At 36.6% G+C, this 15,020-nt stretch overlaps 1 protein-coding gene across 1 annotated transcript in view; it reads left to right on the plus strand.

Annotated features, from left to right (window-relative positions):
* The window catches only part of ABCA13 (ATP binding cassette subfamily A member 13), a gene marked incomplete at both ends in the record, with an annotated part of 191,390 nt that overhangs the window by 57,377 nt on the left and 118,993 nt on the right, over nucleotides 1–15,020 (plus strand). The window contains 2 exons of the mRNA XM_082499202.1: nucleotides 2,326–2,503; nucleotides 4,715–4,854. Of these exons, the coding sequence (XP_082355328.1) occupies nucleotides 2,326–2,503; nucleotides 4,715–4,854 (318 nt within the window). The remainder of the gene's footprint in view (nucleotides 1–2,325; nucleotides 2,504–4,714; nucleotides 4,855–15,020) is intronic.

Below are 15,020 nucleotides of genomic sequence, written 5' to 3' on the forward strand. Positions count from 1 at the left end.
TATTGTATATTTTCCCTATTAAACATCACAAGATATCCATTATTTCCTGGAGCATTATGTCACTCATTCTTGAGTATAGATGAATTTTCTATTTTTCATTCAAATATTGCCACCTAAATTTGATAGGCTTCTGAAAAATAATTTAATCAAATCAGTATTTTTTTTTCCCCTGATTCTGCCAATTTCAGTACATTAAACAAAACAATTATTTCGTTCATGGCTCTACCCATAAGTAGGAATACCTATTTCTCTGCATTTGTTTCCTTTAGCCCTCCAGTTTCATCAAATTTTGAATTATTTTTAAACTTCTCATAGATTTCCAGGAAAAGTGCAATTTTTTTCCTCTCTCTCTCTCCTAACGTATTGATTCTGAATTTATTTTAGGTTTTTGTGCAAGCTGTAACCTGGCTTGACTTTTAGGTTTCATTTGTTGAATAGCTGATATTTCTGCTCCACATGAATTTGTTTCTATTTATAATATTTTTAAGTGTACCGCTGTCCAATTAGGTCAGAAGACCCTATGCTATGAGGTTTTTGCCCCCGTTTAAGAATCAAGTTCCAGACAGCTTTTTAATCTTCAACATCAGCCTTCCTCTTCCATGAATTAGTTGGAGCAACTGACTTGACGGATTACTTTGTAGGAGGGTCCTTGTTTGGATTCGTCAGCCTTGATTACAGACCTACTTAATTTAGTTTAAACTAAAACAACTGGATCAAAGATAATTTTTTGTGAACATCCATCCTATATAGTTTTCCCACTTTATCAAAGCCAAAGCCAAATTTTAGGAAACATATCTTATTCAGTCAGTGGATATTTAGTTGAAAGACAGTAAGTAGATTCAGTCTGTTGGTGGTAGCTTACTGCATAAATATTCATTATTTGAATTTCAAGTTATTTTGATTGGAACTGGAATTAATTAGCAAGTTTGTGCTCTTTGACTGAAATATGCCTCATTTATCCTTCTAGTGCAAATAGTCACTAATAAGGATTCAAACCCACTTTTATTCAGTATTGTGCATAAATAAAGTTTATTCCTCTAGTAAAGTCCATGCCAGCAGATTCATTCAAGAGCTGTAGATGATGGTATTATGAAATCTGGATATTATTTATTTACTATGCTGTATGCTGAAACCATATGCAAAAAGGTTGCATTTTGGGAGCAGCCAACACTGAGTTTTAAGTAACACTTCTAATATTCCCCCAGGATTACTAAAGAAGCACCTGGCACTTCAGTAAATGCATTGATCAGGATAAACTGTTTCTAACAGCATAATTTCTAAACTGTCTGTGATTTATTCTTTATGTAAAGTGCTGTACTGCTTTGAAAACTGACTCTTCTGTTAAAAAACCCAATAATTAGAATAGATAGAATGCTAATTTATTTCAGTGTCAAATGTGTTTGGTTCACATAACAGTCTTTTTTCTATTTGCCAGTTATGCAGTCTTCAGATGATATCTGATAGTCTACTTATGTTTTCTTGACAAGCATCTGCAACAGTAATGAGCATCAGGCGGGCCAACGCCTCCTTCAGTAATACTCCAGCGGCGCATTGCCTCGCAGTTGTAGCCTCTCTTAGAACTGTGCACCTGTACAGCCTTCCATGAGATACTAGTTACAACTGAGCGTGTTGTTTGAAAAATGAAGCTGCACAGAGGAGGCTGGCTTTATTTATTTATTTTTAATGTGGTGAATCATGGTGCTTAAGCCATAAAAGCAGTTGGATTGCTCTACTCATTAGGTATATGCTAATCATGAGCAAATGGCAATAATAGATGTTGGTATGACTCGTGCAAAAGCTAGAAGCACATCTAACAAGTTAAAAGATGTACTTGAAAAATAGGCTTTTAGGACACGTGCACTTGAATATTTTTTTTTCTTCTTAGCAACTGTTTTCACTGCAAGCATTCTTATACAAAATGGTTTTGTTTTTTTCTGCTGTCTTTGTGACCTTGTAATCTACCAGAAGAGCAGACTTTGTTGAAACTGACGTTGTGATCAAGGAACCTGTAGTCCAGTTGTCTTGATATTTTCATTCCTTTTCTGCCTAACTGATACACAGTATTTTTCAAAGCTTAATGTAGTACATTATACTACTGTCTTTCATCGAGTATCCTGACAATTAAAGCTGCATGACTTTTTTTTTTAACCCCCATGACAAAGGTGATCAGGAGAACAGAAAAGAGCACAGCAGGCCCTCATTCTTGTAAGCAGTTTCAACAGTCTAATTTTGTCAAACTCCTTGGATGCCAATATTGAGAGAACACCAGGGTTACTCCCTGAAGCAACTAAAAGTAACTTTGATTCATCTGTATTTCTGTTCTAGTTCTTGCACGGTGGGCAGTTCAGAAGTTCAGCTGTTGGATCCCTGGAGACTGTAATCAAGGCAGTGTGTAAAGAAGAATCTTCATTTTTCAGCAATGCAAACCTGTTCATCGACATGCCCAGAATCATGGGACTCTCGGATGACAATATGGCAAAATATGGCATTCCTGAAGACTCAAGTAAGAAAAACTATCAATCACAAGTTGCATGTATGCATTTAGAATTTACAGAAGTTTTTCTCTCTTAAATGGAAATGTTTTTAATACCAGCTGACATCTCAATTGACACTGTAATCCTGAGCACAAGGGTTGATCAATAAAAGTTTTATGGCTACGAGATAATTGTGGATGAGACAGAGGTGAATCTGGTTGTTTTCTATCTTTGCTAATAATATGTAAGAATATTCCTGTCTTAGAGACATATTTATTAGAATTTTTAAAGCACTTGGTATTAAAAATATATCTTTGAGATACAGGATTGAGAATTTATTGCTGCGTGCCTCTCTTCTGCGAACAGAAAGCTGTGGTATTACCATGCAGTAAAATATGCAAGTCCTCTGGATAAAATAAGTTTTTTAATAGTTGATATTCCTATTCTCTTTATCGAGTGCCCAGAAAAATCTCTTGGCTCTTATATAATTTCACCTTTGCTCCCTTTCCTCAATATAAACTTGACTTACCCTGATTAATTTTAATACTGTTAATAACCTTGCTAATGCCTCAGTGGCCCTGTGCAAGAGAAGAATACACTCGCAGAGTGTCACGAGGGACGGATCTGTGACTGTGAATCATGGCTCTATCATCTATCATTTTCTGCAGCCAGAAACTGACTCTGGCTGGGCTGGGACCCTTGGGAGGGAGCCAGAGCTCTGCCCTGGCCTCCTTCATTTGTGTGGGGGATAGCAGTAAGCGGGCAGCTCTGCTTTTCTTTCCCATTTGAAGAATGGAGTTGGTAGGATGGCTGATGAGAGAGATTGTTTGGGATTTAGTCTCTTTCAAAGCTGTTTAGGCCAGAAGTGCTATCTGTTTCTTGATGATTTTTTTTTCTTTAAATATTGTCACAACTCTGGAGTGTTGTAAGACCTTTTACCTTAGGACCTTGTAATATCTTTAAAGCATCAGTTCCAGCATTCCGATGAGTGAGTTAATACTGTTTCCCGAATTTTACAAATTGGTAAATGAGGCAATGGAAAATGAAAATTAAAAAATTTCTGTGATGTCACAAAAGCTTGATATATATTCCTTCACAGTGATTAACTCGTATGTATTTTGTGTCCCAGACGCTTGCCAATGACTTTCTGAAAATCACAGCAAAAAGATTAGCAAGTGTTCTGTGTCTTTAGCATATTGATGTTTCTGACTGGCCAGCTTGGAGCCTCTTAATTCTTTTCTGTCACTTAGCAATGATTGTGTTTAGTAATGATTGTTTCTTTGAAGAAAGTAAAAATTTGGGCAAAGAACTGTGTGTTCCTAATGATACATTTCTGACACTTGTTTCTTTAACTTTTGGCAGGATTTTAAATGTCTTTGGCCTAGTTTTCTGTTGTGTACAATAATTTTTCTTCCTCGAGGAGTTAATGACATTATTTAATATTTCCTCACAGCATTGGAAATGGGATATTTCTAAATCTACTAATAATAAATAATAAAAAACCCCAAAACACATGAGCTGGGCGTAAAAATCTAAATGCTTCTCACAGGAAACTCATTGCCTTTATTTGAGTGCAAGTGCAGTGTGATATCTTGGAAGTTATTCCTTGGATCCTAGTTCTGAAGGACATACACCCTAATGCATTAATAGCCCCATCTGATGTAGGAACGTGTTTTTGGGTTAAGGAATGAAAAGTCAATTGATTAGATTTTTCAAATCAAGAAGTTAACTGTCATGCCATTTTTTTTTCCTGTATTTTTGGTAGTTTCTTATGAAAATATACAAAAAAAAAAAAAGTGTTTTTGTGAAGCAGTTTGTGTATTCCTACTTCTTTCTTAAGTAGGAATAGAAAGCTACAGAACAACCAAGGGTGTGGATTGAGTCTGGATTTTTATGGTGACTCTTCCCTCAGCATTCGTTCTGTGGGCAGAGGTTTTGCATGTGTCCTTCCACTCTAAAATGTCACTTTTATGTCCACTCTAATGTCACTTTTAGGATAGATGGGGTTCACAGGCTGCTTTTCACAAATGTGAAAAGCCCTTTGGTTTCTGATAAACAATTTCTATTCAGGGACCTGCAGTGACTGTCTAGTGGAAGCTGGATGGTATTTGTTGTGGTGCTGTGGCAGATCTTAAATTAAGACTCAAACTTTTCTTTGAATTAAAAAAAAAAAAAGATAAAATAATCCAACCTCACCTGTGTTGTCTGTCTGAAATGTGAGGCTGTCTTTGTTTTTGCAGCTCCGTTTTGCTTGAAACTTTATCAGGAGATTTTACAGTCTTATAATGGGGCTTTGCTATGGACTTTCCTGAAACCTTTACTACATGGGAAGATACTGTACAATTCAAACATCAACATGATTGACCTGGTGATGGAGAAGGTGAGTATCAAAAGAAACACTATTTCTGTTTATTGATTTTGTCTTTGTATTTCATTTTAAAGGCCCACTTGTTCCAGGGTAGATAGAAACAATTGGATAATTGCCTTTCAGAAAACTGGATCCACCCTGCCCCCTGAGTTTTCACCTTGTTCCTACTTTAAGCTTAATATTTCTCTTAACTTTTATCCTCCTTGTTAGTGGTTTCACCTCAGTGTGAAAAGCAGAATTTTGTTCTTAAGTCCCTTAAACCTCGTATAGAAAGATCAAAAAGAACACATTAGCAGAAGTGCCATGTGAGTCATGCTGTATCAAGGTGCAGGATATGTCTTCCAAGTGAGCTTTTGTCCTCAACTTTTTATTATGGGGATATGGTGTAGGGGAGAACTTTGTAGAGTAGGGTAGATGGTTGGACTCGATGATCCCAAGGGTCTCTTCCAACCTAGACAATTCTATGATTCTATGATGGGAACTCTAATGGGGCAGCACAGGGAACTGAGAGGATGGATGACCCAGGAACAAAAGCCTGTTCTGATGGAATCACTGAGCTGTGTTTAAAAATACCCAACAACCTAAAGTACGTCCTTCCTGACTGTGTTTCTAATATCAGTGATATGAATGATCAGTAGTAGCTGAGCTGCCATATTTGTGAACAGTGATGATTTGATATTATTCAACAGTTTTACTGTCTCTGCAGTTTTGGTATGGTAGGTGCTCTGTCTTGAGCATGATTGTCTGCAATCGTATGTTTGCTCATGACTAGCTTTGAGGCACTTCTGTAAGAGGAGGGATGATGACTTATTTTAAGTACACATTAGAGTTCTGTGCAAAATTTGCATTTATCTTGCAAAGATATGACTTTTACCCTGGAATATTACTTATTGCAAGAATGATAACTTAGGTTAATTTAAAATCTGGAAAAAAGCATTACTGGTTGTAGGTGGTACACAAAAAGACTGTAGTAACCTTAAATGTGATGGTAACTATTTTCCATGTAAATGGAGTACAGCATGATATTCTGACTTACGCTCTAAAAAGATAGTAGAAAAACCCTAAGCCAAAAGTCACATACTAGGTAGCAGATAGTAGGTAACTTTATAGTTTCGTTGTGAAACGGAAATAAGTTTTCAGTGATTTTTGCAGTTAAATAACTTTGGGCAACAGGTTATCTCTCTGGAGTTGAGTATAATTAATTTTAAATTATTAGTCAGCTAAAAATGAAGCTGCTCTTGATGCGTAATAGATGGAAATTCTATAAAGAATGAGTTGTAAGAAATGATAAAAATTCCAGATCGTTTTGAATACTTAATTATATTCTGTGTTACAGTGACATTTAGACTAATGCACTTAAGACATTTACACATTGTTTTGCCAATTAATATGCCAAACCCACATTCTTAAAAGCATTCATAAGAAAGATAAACCTCCTGACATACGTTGTGTTCCCCTATAGATCTTCTAGTGAAATCAAGACTGAGTAATACAGTTCAGAATGAAGTTTGCTTGTGGTTTTTTTTTTTTTGTTTGTTTCTTTGGTTGTTTTTTTTAATGCTCTGGAAAAATATAAAGATTCTGGTAGATGCCTCTAGCACAATGTCTCATTCTCACTATGTATTATCAGGCTCGTGAAAGTTCCATAAGTTTATTCAGGAATCTGTGTGTAAAGACAACCCCACTCTTCTCCCAAACCTGTAGATTTAACAAGCAATTGTGGATGTATATCTGTTTATGTGTAAATATGAAAGTAGTAAGAAAGATTCTCCAACAATTTTTTAAGTTGTTGTATTACAGAAGCCTGTCAGCTATTGTTTGACTTGATTCTGAACGAAATTTAAATGCAAAGTATTGTCCCAGGTATATCAAACACAGCTGCTAAAACCCAACCCTGTAGCCCTTACACAGACCAAATCTCCTACTGAAATAGGAACAGAAGTTCTACTTTCCTTTAGACTATGTGACAAGATGGCAGCTATTTACTAGAAGAAAAAAGTAGAGGATTAAACCTAAAATAACATTGATGGTTGTATACTAAGATATATTCTGTAAGTTTTTTTCATATGGACTATCTTGTTTCAAGACTGTGTAATTGACCATTCTTAGATAAATTGTGAGGTTATTGCTGGTTTTCTAATAATTCAACAGTTCTACTGTGAATAACAGTGATCATCACAGATACAGGCTGCAGTGCTGACTGAGAGCAAAAAGGTTCAGTGACAACCAGCATCCAGAAGTTCAAAGACCACGTGCGATGTCTTTGATCCTTGCTTTCGCAACTGAACTTTTTGCCACTGATGAGCTGATCTTATGAAAGCATTTCTTATTTCAAAAGATTCTCAGAGTTGATCTTATATTCAGGCAAAAGCACAACTTTGTGCTATTTCCTTGTAATTGGAACAGTCAGGAAAAAAAAAATATAATAAATGTAGCAAGACAATTGAGAAATGAAAGAAAGAAAACAAGTCTAGCAAATTAATTAATTTCAGTTTCCTGTCTTTTTGTCTAGTATAATTAGAAAAAATGATAATGAGTTGAGTAAGTTCTTACTCAAAACTTACGTATCCTGCCTGGCTTTGCATAAGCACACTTGACTTGTCAGCCTGTTAAAAGATGTCATTATAAAAGCAGTTCAATAAGTTCAAAATACCATTTTTATTTATTCTTACATCAGGAAGAAGCTTAGACATACTGAATCCAGACAGGACTATAGTTGATATGGAAGTCAGTAATTTTAATCAAAGGCAATATCCAGCCTAGGTGTTACAAAGAATTTTTATTTTAATGGATCTTCATTGATTAGGAAGAAACAAACTTGAAGAGAATTTCTGTTAAACATCAAAGTGTATCTGGCCATCAGCATACAAACTTACAGGAGTTGCTTTACCATGTGAGATTAAACATTCATCTTGCCCTAGGTTCTGGTTCCTGCTATAATCAGTAAAGGCTGTATAGGGAAGAACAGAAGATGTCAGTGAGGTGATATTGCCCCCAAATACTGTCCCAGCTACCAAGAACTTAAGGGTCAAGCTTGCCAGGACTTTACTGCTATAATTTTTCCACTTGCTTTTTGAATTTATATAAACTCTTAGTATTCATAGTGCCTGTGGTGAGATGTTCTGCATCAACAACCTCTTTTCTCACTTGCTTGTCCTTCAACTTCAACTGAGGCAACTTAGTTTTTAAAATCCTATGTTTATATCTCCAAAATATGTTTATTTCTGTTCTCTGTTTCCACTACTACTCTTTATTGTAATTTATTATTATTATTATTGAATTCAAATTTGCTGAGTACAGGTTTCAGAATTATTAGTCTGTAGTCTCCTGGTTCCCCTAGCATCTTTTATGAATAGCATTGCATTTGTTATTTTACAGTTCCCTGATAACATGGGAATTTTAATCAGGAGGTTACACTACAGTGAGTACTTCAACTGTTTAATCCTTGAGAGCTCTTAGAATTCTTGGCTGGATGTTATCTTGTCCTGGAAACTACTTATTGTTCATTATGTTAAATTCTGTGACTTATTTTTACTGTTGCTTCAATTTGAGTTAGAGTCTCTAAAGTGTTCTCCATGTGGAAGGCATCTCACACAGGAACTTCCCAAAGGCCTACTGTTGAGAATGAGAAAGCAAAAAGAAAAAAAAAAAATTAAACAAAAAACGTTTTCATAGATACATAGAATGGTTTGTGTTGGAAGGGACCTTAAAGATCATCTAGCTCTACCCCCCCTGCCGTGGGCAGGGACACCTTCCACTAGACCAGGTTGCTCAAGGGTTTTTTTTCCTAGTCTTTCTTGTTTTTTTTTTTTAATTTGGATGTAACCTCAAATTTTTAAAAGGATCTTGTCTAATAGCTTCCTGCTGTGTAGTGTGTGTGTGCATGTATATTGTCTTTCTCAAATCTTTTTTTGATAGGCAATATGCAGTTCTTCAGTTTCCTCTATGCTGCTTTAAATAGTCTCTGTAATCCCTGCACATTTCTTACCCCTTTGCTGCTTTTAATTTCTTTCAAATCACCATCTACAGTATATAAAGCTCATCTTTTCCAAAAATCAATGCTGCTACAGTACTTTTTTTTAATTGTTTGTATGAGGAGGTTAAATATAAGCAGATTATGGCTATTATAGCTCCTTGGAAGTGACTTCAGAAAAAAAAAAATATCTTTTGTGCTGTTCAGAATCAAGTCAAGAAGCACTAAGATCTGAGGTCTGCTGAGTTCAGATCTTCTGAGCTGCTTGATATAACAATTTCTAATGATGTCTGAAAATTAGATCTTGTGTTGCAGTGTGACCTGCGCATGCTCGGTATTGGGGAAATAGCAATGTCCCATTTTGGCTGTTTGCTGCCCTTGCCTTTTCTGGTCTCCCTCAGCTTGTAACCATCATGCCTGGACAGTGGGTTACATGACCCTGATATTCAGGCCTGGGATTTCAGTCCATGAGGTTTCTGTGTTGCTTGTTAACAGAAGAACTTGTTTAGTTGATTTGGCACCAAACTTTAGTTTAACATTTAGGGTCAGTCTCCTTTTGAAAGTGGAATGGGTAATCTCATAGACGCTAAATGCATAAATTCTTTCAGGAAAATGAAATTATCTGCAAGGGTCTCTTTGGGGCCTTCAGTGCTACAAATGGGAAGAAGGAACCACCACAAATTGTTTTCCCGTGTTGTGCTACGAGTGGGATTTTGAAAAAGACACTTAAGATACTATGGCAAAAATGGTGTACTTTCAACAGGAATTACTGCAAAAAGTGTCGTCCCAAATTGGAATTTACATCTCATTGCAGACACTGCTGGGAAATGTCACGATCTCTACCATAATAACAATGCTGGATTGTTCTTAAATGCACTTCTGTGACCGATAACACCAATTTAAACAAAAAGATACTGCAGTATTTTCTAATCTTGAGTGCACTTGTGATCTGTTTAAAACAGGCTGGAAAAAATTGATGGTTGTTTGCTAGTGGCTGAGAGAGAAATTGTAGCTTATGTTTGACTGGGACAGAGAATATTTTGCTATAGTCGAGTGTTCCTCTGTGATAGTGTTTTTAAATACATTGATTGGTCTGTTGAATTTACTGTCCAGACCATGCTACCAACTTTCATGTTCATTATATATTCAGTTAAAGTCGTTTGAATAAAAGACCCATAAAGTCTGCAAAAGATTTCTTTTGAATAGGTCCTAACTGCATTTTTTTTCTGTCTTTCTGAAGAACCTCTATGATACTCTGTATTAAAGAGACATTATAAAATAAAAAAGGTCTTTATGATACTTCAGGTGGGAAACATACACTTTGCAGGAAGATTTTATTTGATTTGTTTGGTATTCAGAGACTGTAACAAATACTTTTCATATCTTAAGCAGAAAAAAGAAAACATGGATATCCTTACTGCTGACTATCAAAGATAAATGGAAAGGCGTTGCAGAAGATCTGAAGCATGCCAGTTTTTCCTGTTTCTTCAGATTTGTTATACGTAGTTTTTACTTAATTTGTCTCCATATATTCTTTTGCCCAGGCTAATTTCACTTTTGGTTTTGTGGAAAATTTGAAGACTTATTCTGAGACGTGGCTCAGGATGTCTGAGGTTTTTAAAACCACTGGAAATGTCCTCACGGTCTCACGACTGCAGGTTGGTGAACTGTGGGAGGGTTTCCTATTTTCCAGTTATTTGCTGTGTGATCTGGGCAGAATTTCTATACATGGAAAACTGCTCATCTATCTGGCTTCAGGTTTGAAAAGAGCTGGAAAATAAGCAGATTATCTTTAGGTTATAAGCCTACAGTGTGATACTGAGAAACTTTGGAGGTGAAAATATTTAAAGGCAATGTTCCTTCATGATGTCCAATTTACCAGGCAATAAGGGAAACAAAACAAGTAGGTACACCTACAAACTTTACACACTTATTTAAAACAAATGTAAGATTGTAGGAAGTAAATATTTTCTGGAACATGCTTGTTTATTGCTTGCTTTTTCCAACAATATATGCAACTGATAAAAAAATGTGAAAAATATTAACTAAAAAAAAAAGGGCATTTTTGTAACTGGCATTTTTCCCATTCTACGCATTTTTTTCCTTTTGTTTTCACCAATAAAATTTAGTTTTGCCATGTTTGACTTGTGAAAACATGCATGGCTGTTACACTGGGAAAACAAGCAGAATCCTGTCATGGCCTACATACCAATTGAACTGTTTTTTAAGTTCAGTGAAGGAAAGATGCTAGTAATCACGCTTTAGACTTGCAGATCCTGGGATACTTTTGTACAGCTAATGCTTTTCCCCACCCTTAGAACTTGGCAAATGAGGTAAAGAAGTTAAAATAATGTAAAAGGAATTCCCAAATGCCTTTTTTTTTTTTTTTTTTTTTTTAAGATATTTATTTTACTGCTGCCAGTGCTAGTAGTATAATGGCCCAAAAGTCTTGCAGGAAAAGAAAATGGGTTTCTGTCCTAGCAGACTTGCAAGGACATTAGAATGGACCCACAATTAAAATGTTTGCACTAAAGGAGGACAGCGATGTGCAGCAATGGGGAATACATGTTCTGCTGTTTATTTGGAATGTGTGGAGTGAACCTGTTAAGAGGGGAAGACTGAAGCCAAGGAGAGGCTAAGTGACTTCTCCAGTGTTATGCAGGAAATCTTGGTAATGGAATTGAACATGAATGTATATGTATATTTTATATTCCTTTAGAGAAGATAAGCCTGATATAACACCTATCACCTTTCATTTTAGGAAGCACTGCAAACCAATTTTATAAAGCACTTTATAGAAAGTAATTTGGATATTGACATGGAAAAACTATTGAAAAAAATGCAAGTATATGGTATGTACATAAAAGTGCATGTACTAGTTCAGTTGAAATTGAATGTTTTACCTACTTAAATGATACTGAAGTACCAGACTTTAAATTTTCTTGTTGAGTTAGTCTCAAATATTTCTAATTGTCTTTTTTCTTCTGAGGGACTGGATAATTTGCATTTCAAAATATTGACAGACTTGAAAAGTCTGGTAACAAATTAGAAGTGGCAAACTGTCATGGGAGAGTTATAAACATAGGAGCTACACTTAAAAGGAGGGAAGGGACAAGTAATCCCGGTAGCCACAGTTCCATTACGTAGTAGTAAATTTTTGTAGTAAATTTTTAAGGAAATCTATATACTTTAAATTGAAATAGATAGAAAATGAGATTGGATACAGTGTGTTTAATCAAGAGCTGTCTGTTTGGGTTTTTTTCCTCCTTTTATTGAGAATTAGTTGCATGTGGTCTTCCTGAGCCTCATAAAAGCCTGTGATCTGATGATTATCAGGGAGGAGCAAGGTTGGGCTCAGGTCAGTAGAGAGTAATCATGGTCAGACCCAGCCCTGGGATGTCCAGGAGGGGACATGGGGGCGATGCTGAGGCCAGGCCAGGACGTCACCCTGCAGGTAGGGGTCTGGACACAGATCAGCAAGTTCATGGGCAGGTCCACAGCCAGGCTGTGATGTGGTGGGAGCTGCAGCCTGAGGCAGGCCCAGCCACAGCTTTGTGTGGCTCTGATGTGAAAGGAGGGGCCCTGGCTCAGGTGTCTGCATGAGGCTGCCCAGCAGTGTCCCTCTGGGTCATAGCCATCCTTGGCTTCACCCTTTCTGCATCGGTACTGGTCCCTGGCAGCCAGGCCTGCAGGAGCAAAGTATGGCCTCCAGCCCTCCAGTGCCAGATAGGCATCCCAAGGGGAAGAGTTTATTATAGAGATGAGGATTGCTATGAGTAATTTTGGGTAGGCAGGGATTTAGGGAGGAGGAGAAGAGAAAAGATTATGCTGGAAATTGAAGTTACTTTAAGATTTTATAAGAATTTGATAAATGAAAAAAATTCAATATGTCTCACTGTCAGTAGGGTAGGTGCATGATAATTAAAATGGTTGCTGACATGTGCCAGAAGGAACTGTTCCTACCAAAGAGGAGTGTAATGTCATTTAATAAAAGCTCATGATTTTGAGGATCAGAAAGAGAGAAAAGTGGGATAAAATGCAGTAACAGATAGTGTGATATCATGCACAAAGGGAACTGGGTGCTTCCTAGAGGAAGATAGTGGTAGAGAGGACAGACCTGTGTAGTTTGTTATCAGTGAGTGTTAGGATAATTATGAGCCACACAAAAATCTGTTCCAGTTGTTCGTTGGAGGAGGGCAGTGATGGCCTCTCAGACGCCCCCATGAAGGGGCTGCGTGACCCTCATTGCTGGAAAAAATAGATTTTACAGCAATACAGGTTAAGTTTGCTCTACAGTCAAAGAATTAAGTCTGGAGCTAAAACAAATAAATGTACCTGAAATGCAACTTTTATTTGATTTTGGTACCTGCCTCTAAGCAGGAGCTGGACAAAATCCACTGAAGCTCCTGAAAGCTTGTAAATGAGAAGTGTGTTCTCAGTTTTAAATTATATTACTGCCCCGAGCTGGTGCTGTCATGGTTGGTGTAAGCTGAAGTTCTTGGCTCTTCTTTTGTGCATAGGATGTGAGATTTAATTGAAACTGGCCTTGATTTGAAGGCTAGAACTAGCTGTGCACACTTTCACTAAGAAAAATGGCAAATGGGGTCCAGAATCCAATCCAGAAAGTAAGAATCTGGGCTCAGTATCCTTAGGTGAGGGTCTCAAACTTGAATCTGCTATCTCTCAGGAAGGTTTTTTTAACCACTGAACTGTTGTCTAGTCTGGGTCAGGCACAGCTCACCCCTCACGGTGAAGCTGGATCACAATACAACTGAAAAATACCCCATAGAATCACACAATTGGAAAGACAGGAGACAGGAAAAAGCAAGTCTCTCAACATGCAAGCCCTGCTGGAAACATAGCTGGCTCGTTGTATTAGTTGAGTAATCGATGAATTTTGTTTGTTTGGACCTAACACTGCGAACTACATGACAGGTTATGGGCAAACAATATTTTATTATGTAGATATCAAGATCTCTGGAGTTATCAGGTCCATCTTCACTGTTGCAGACAACATCATCACAGAAATCTGTGCATGTGTTTCCCAAGCTATATCTTTTTAACAGAGCTAAGGACATTTGACAATATGTAATAAAAGGTTAATAGTTTTGGATGATGAATACAGGAAATAATTTAAGTAGAATTGCTTATGAAACTAGAATTTCCTTATTTTAGTGGAATATAGTCAATAAAATTAACATCATATAAGAAGTGAAAATCAATATGGGCTATAGATCAACCCAGCATTTATGCCTCTGTGAAGCTGATCTGTCCAAAGTGCCAGAGCACTCTTCTGCCTTTACACTTTGATTATATTTCTTTTTACATATTTGCATTGTCATTTTGTTGTTTTGAAATATGACTATGCCCTGTTATTTCTATGTTGGTTTTGTATATGCTTTTTTGTTTGTTTTATTAGTGTATAATCTTGTGCAGCTGTTATTGTAAACCTCAGTTCTTATGTTTGTTTTTTTTTTTAAATTTCATTACTGTTATACTGCATCAGCTTTTTAGTCCTGTAATTATTTCACTTGGATCCAATTAAAGTCTTAAATATATGCATATGTGTTATTGGTTTGACCACTCACAATCTGTTTATTTCCATCCAAAGCTCAGGTTTTCTAAAATCACCTGATCTGTGCGATTATGTATTTTGTCTCTTAAATAAAGCAAATATTCCCTTGGTTTATTACATATACACTCGCATGAAGACTTCTAATTATGCTCAAATCCAAGGAGCTTGTGTTTGTATTTTTTTTTTTTTTTTTTACTTCTCTACAATGCTATGAAAATGGTTAACAGTCTTAATGACATGTTATTCACCCTGCTACTCCTGCTGGAAAGTGTCGTGGACACAGGGTGGATTTATGTAGAACTCTTCCAATCTCTCTATAAAATTACTATGCTATAAGACCTCACAAAGTTGTACATTTCTAAAACTGTTTTACAGGGTTACTGTGTCACTTTTGCTCACCTGGAACAAAGTAAATATTTAACTGAGGGCAGAAAAGTTTGTGGTTTTCTTGTAAACCCTTTACTTTTTATACTAGCTTTTTGTGGGAAGGCAACTGTATGCTTCTGCTTGCTTTCCGACCCAGCAATTTGCAATGATTTCCTGGGTGTAACCAATTTTCTATAAACCCTGTCCGACTGGAACTTGTGAGCTCCTTGCTGGGCACAGTCCTTACAAACCTCTCAAGAGGCA

The sequence above is a fragment of the Vanellus vanellus genome (genome assembly GCF_965231255.1).
Source record: "Vanellus vanellus genome assembly, chromosome: 2".
Taxonomy (NCBI): Eukaryota; Metazoa; Chordata; class Aves; order Charadriiformes; family Charadriidae; genus Vanellus; species Vanellus vanellus.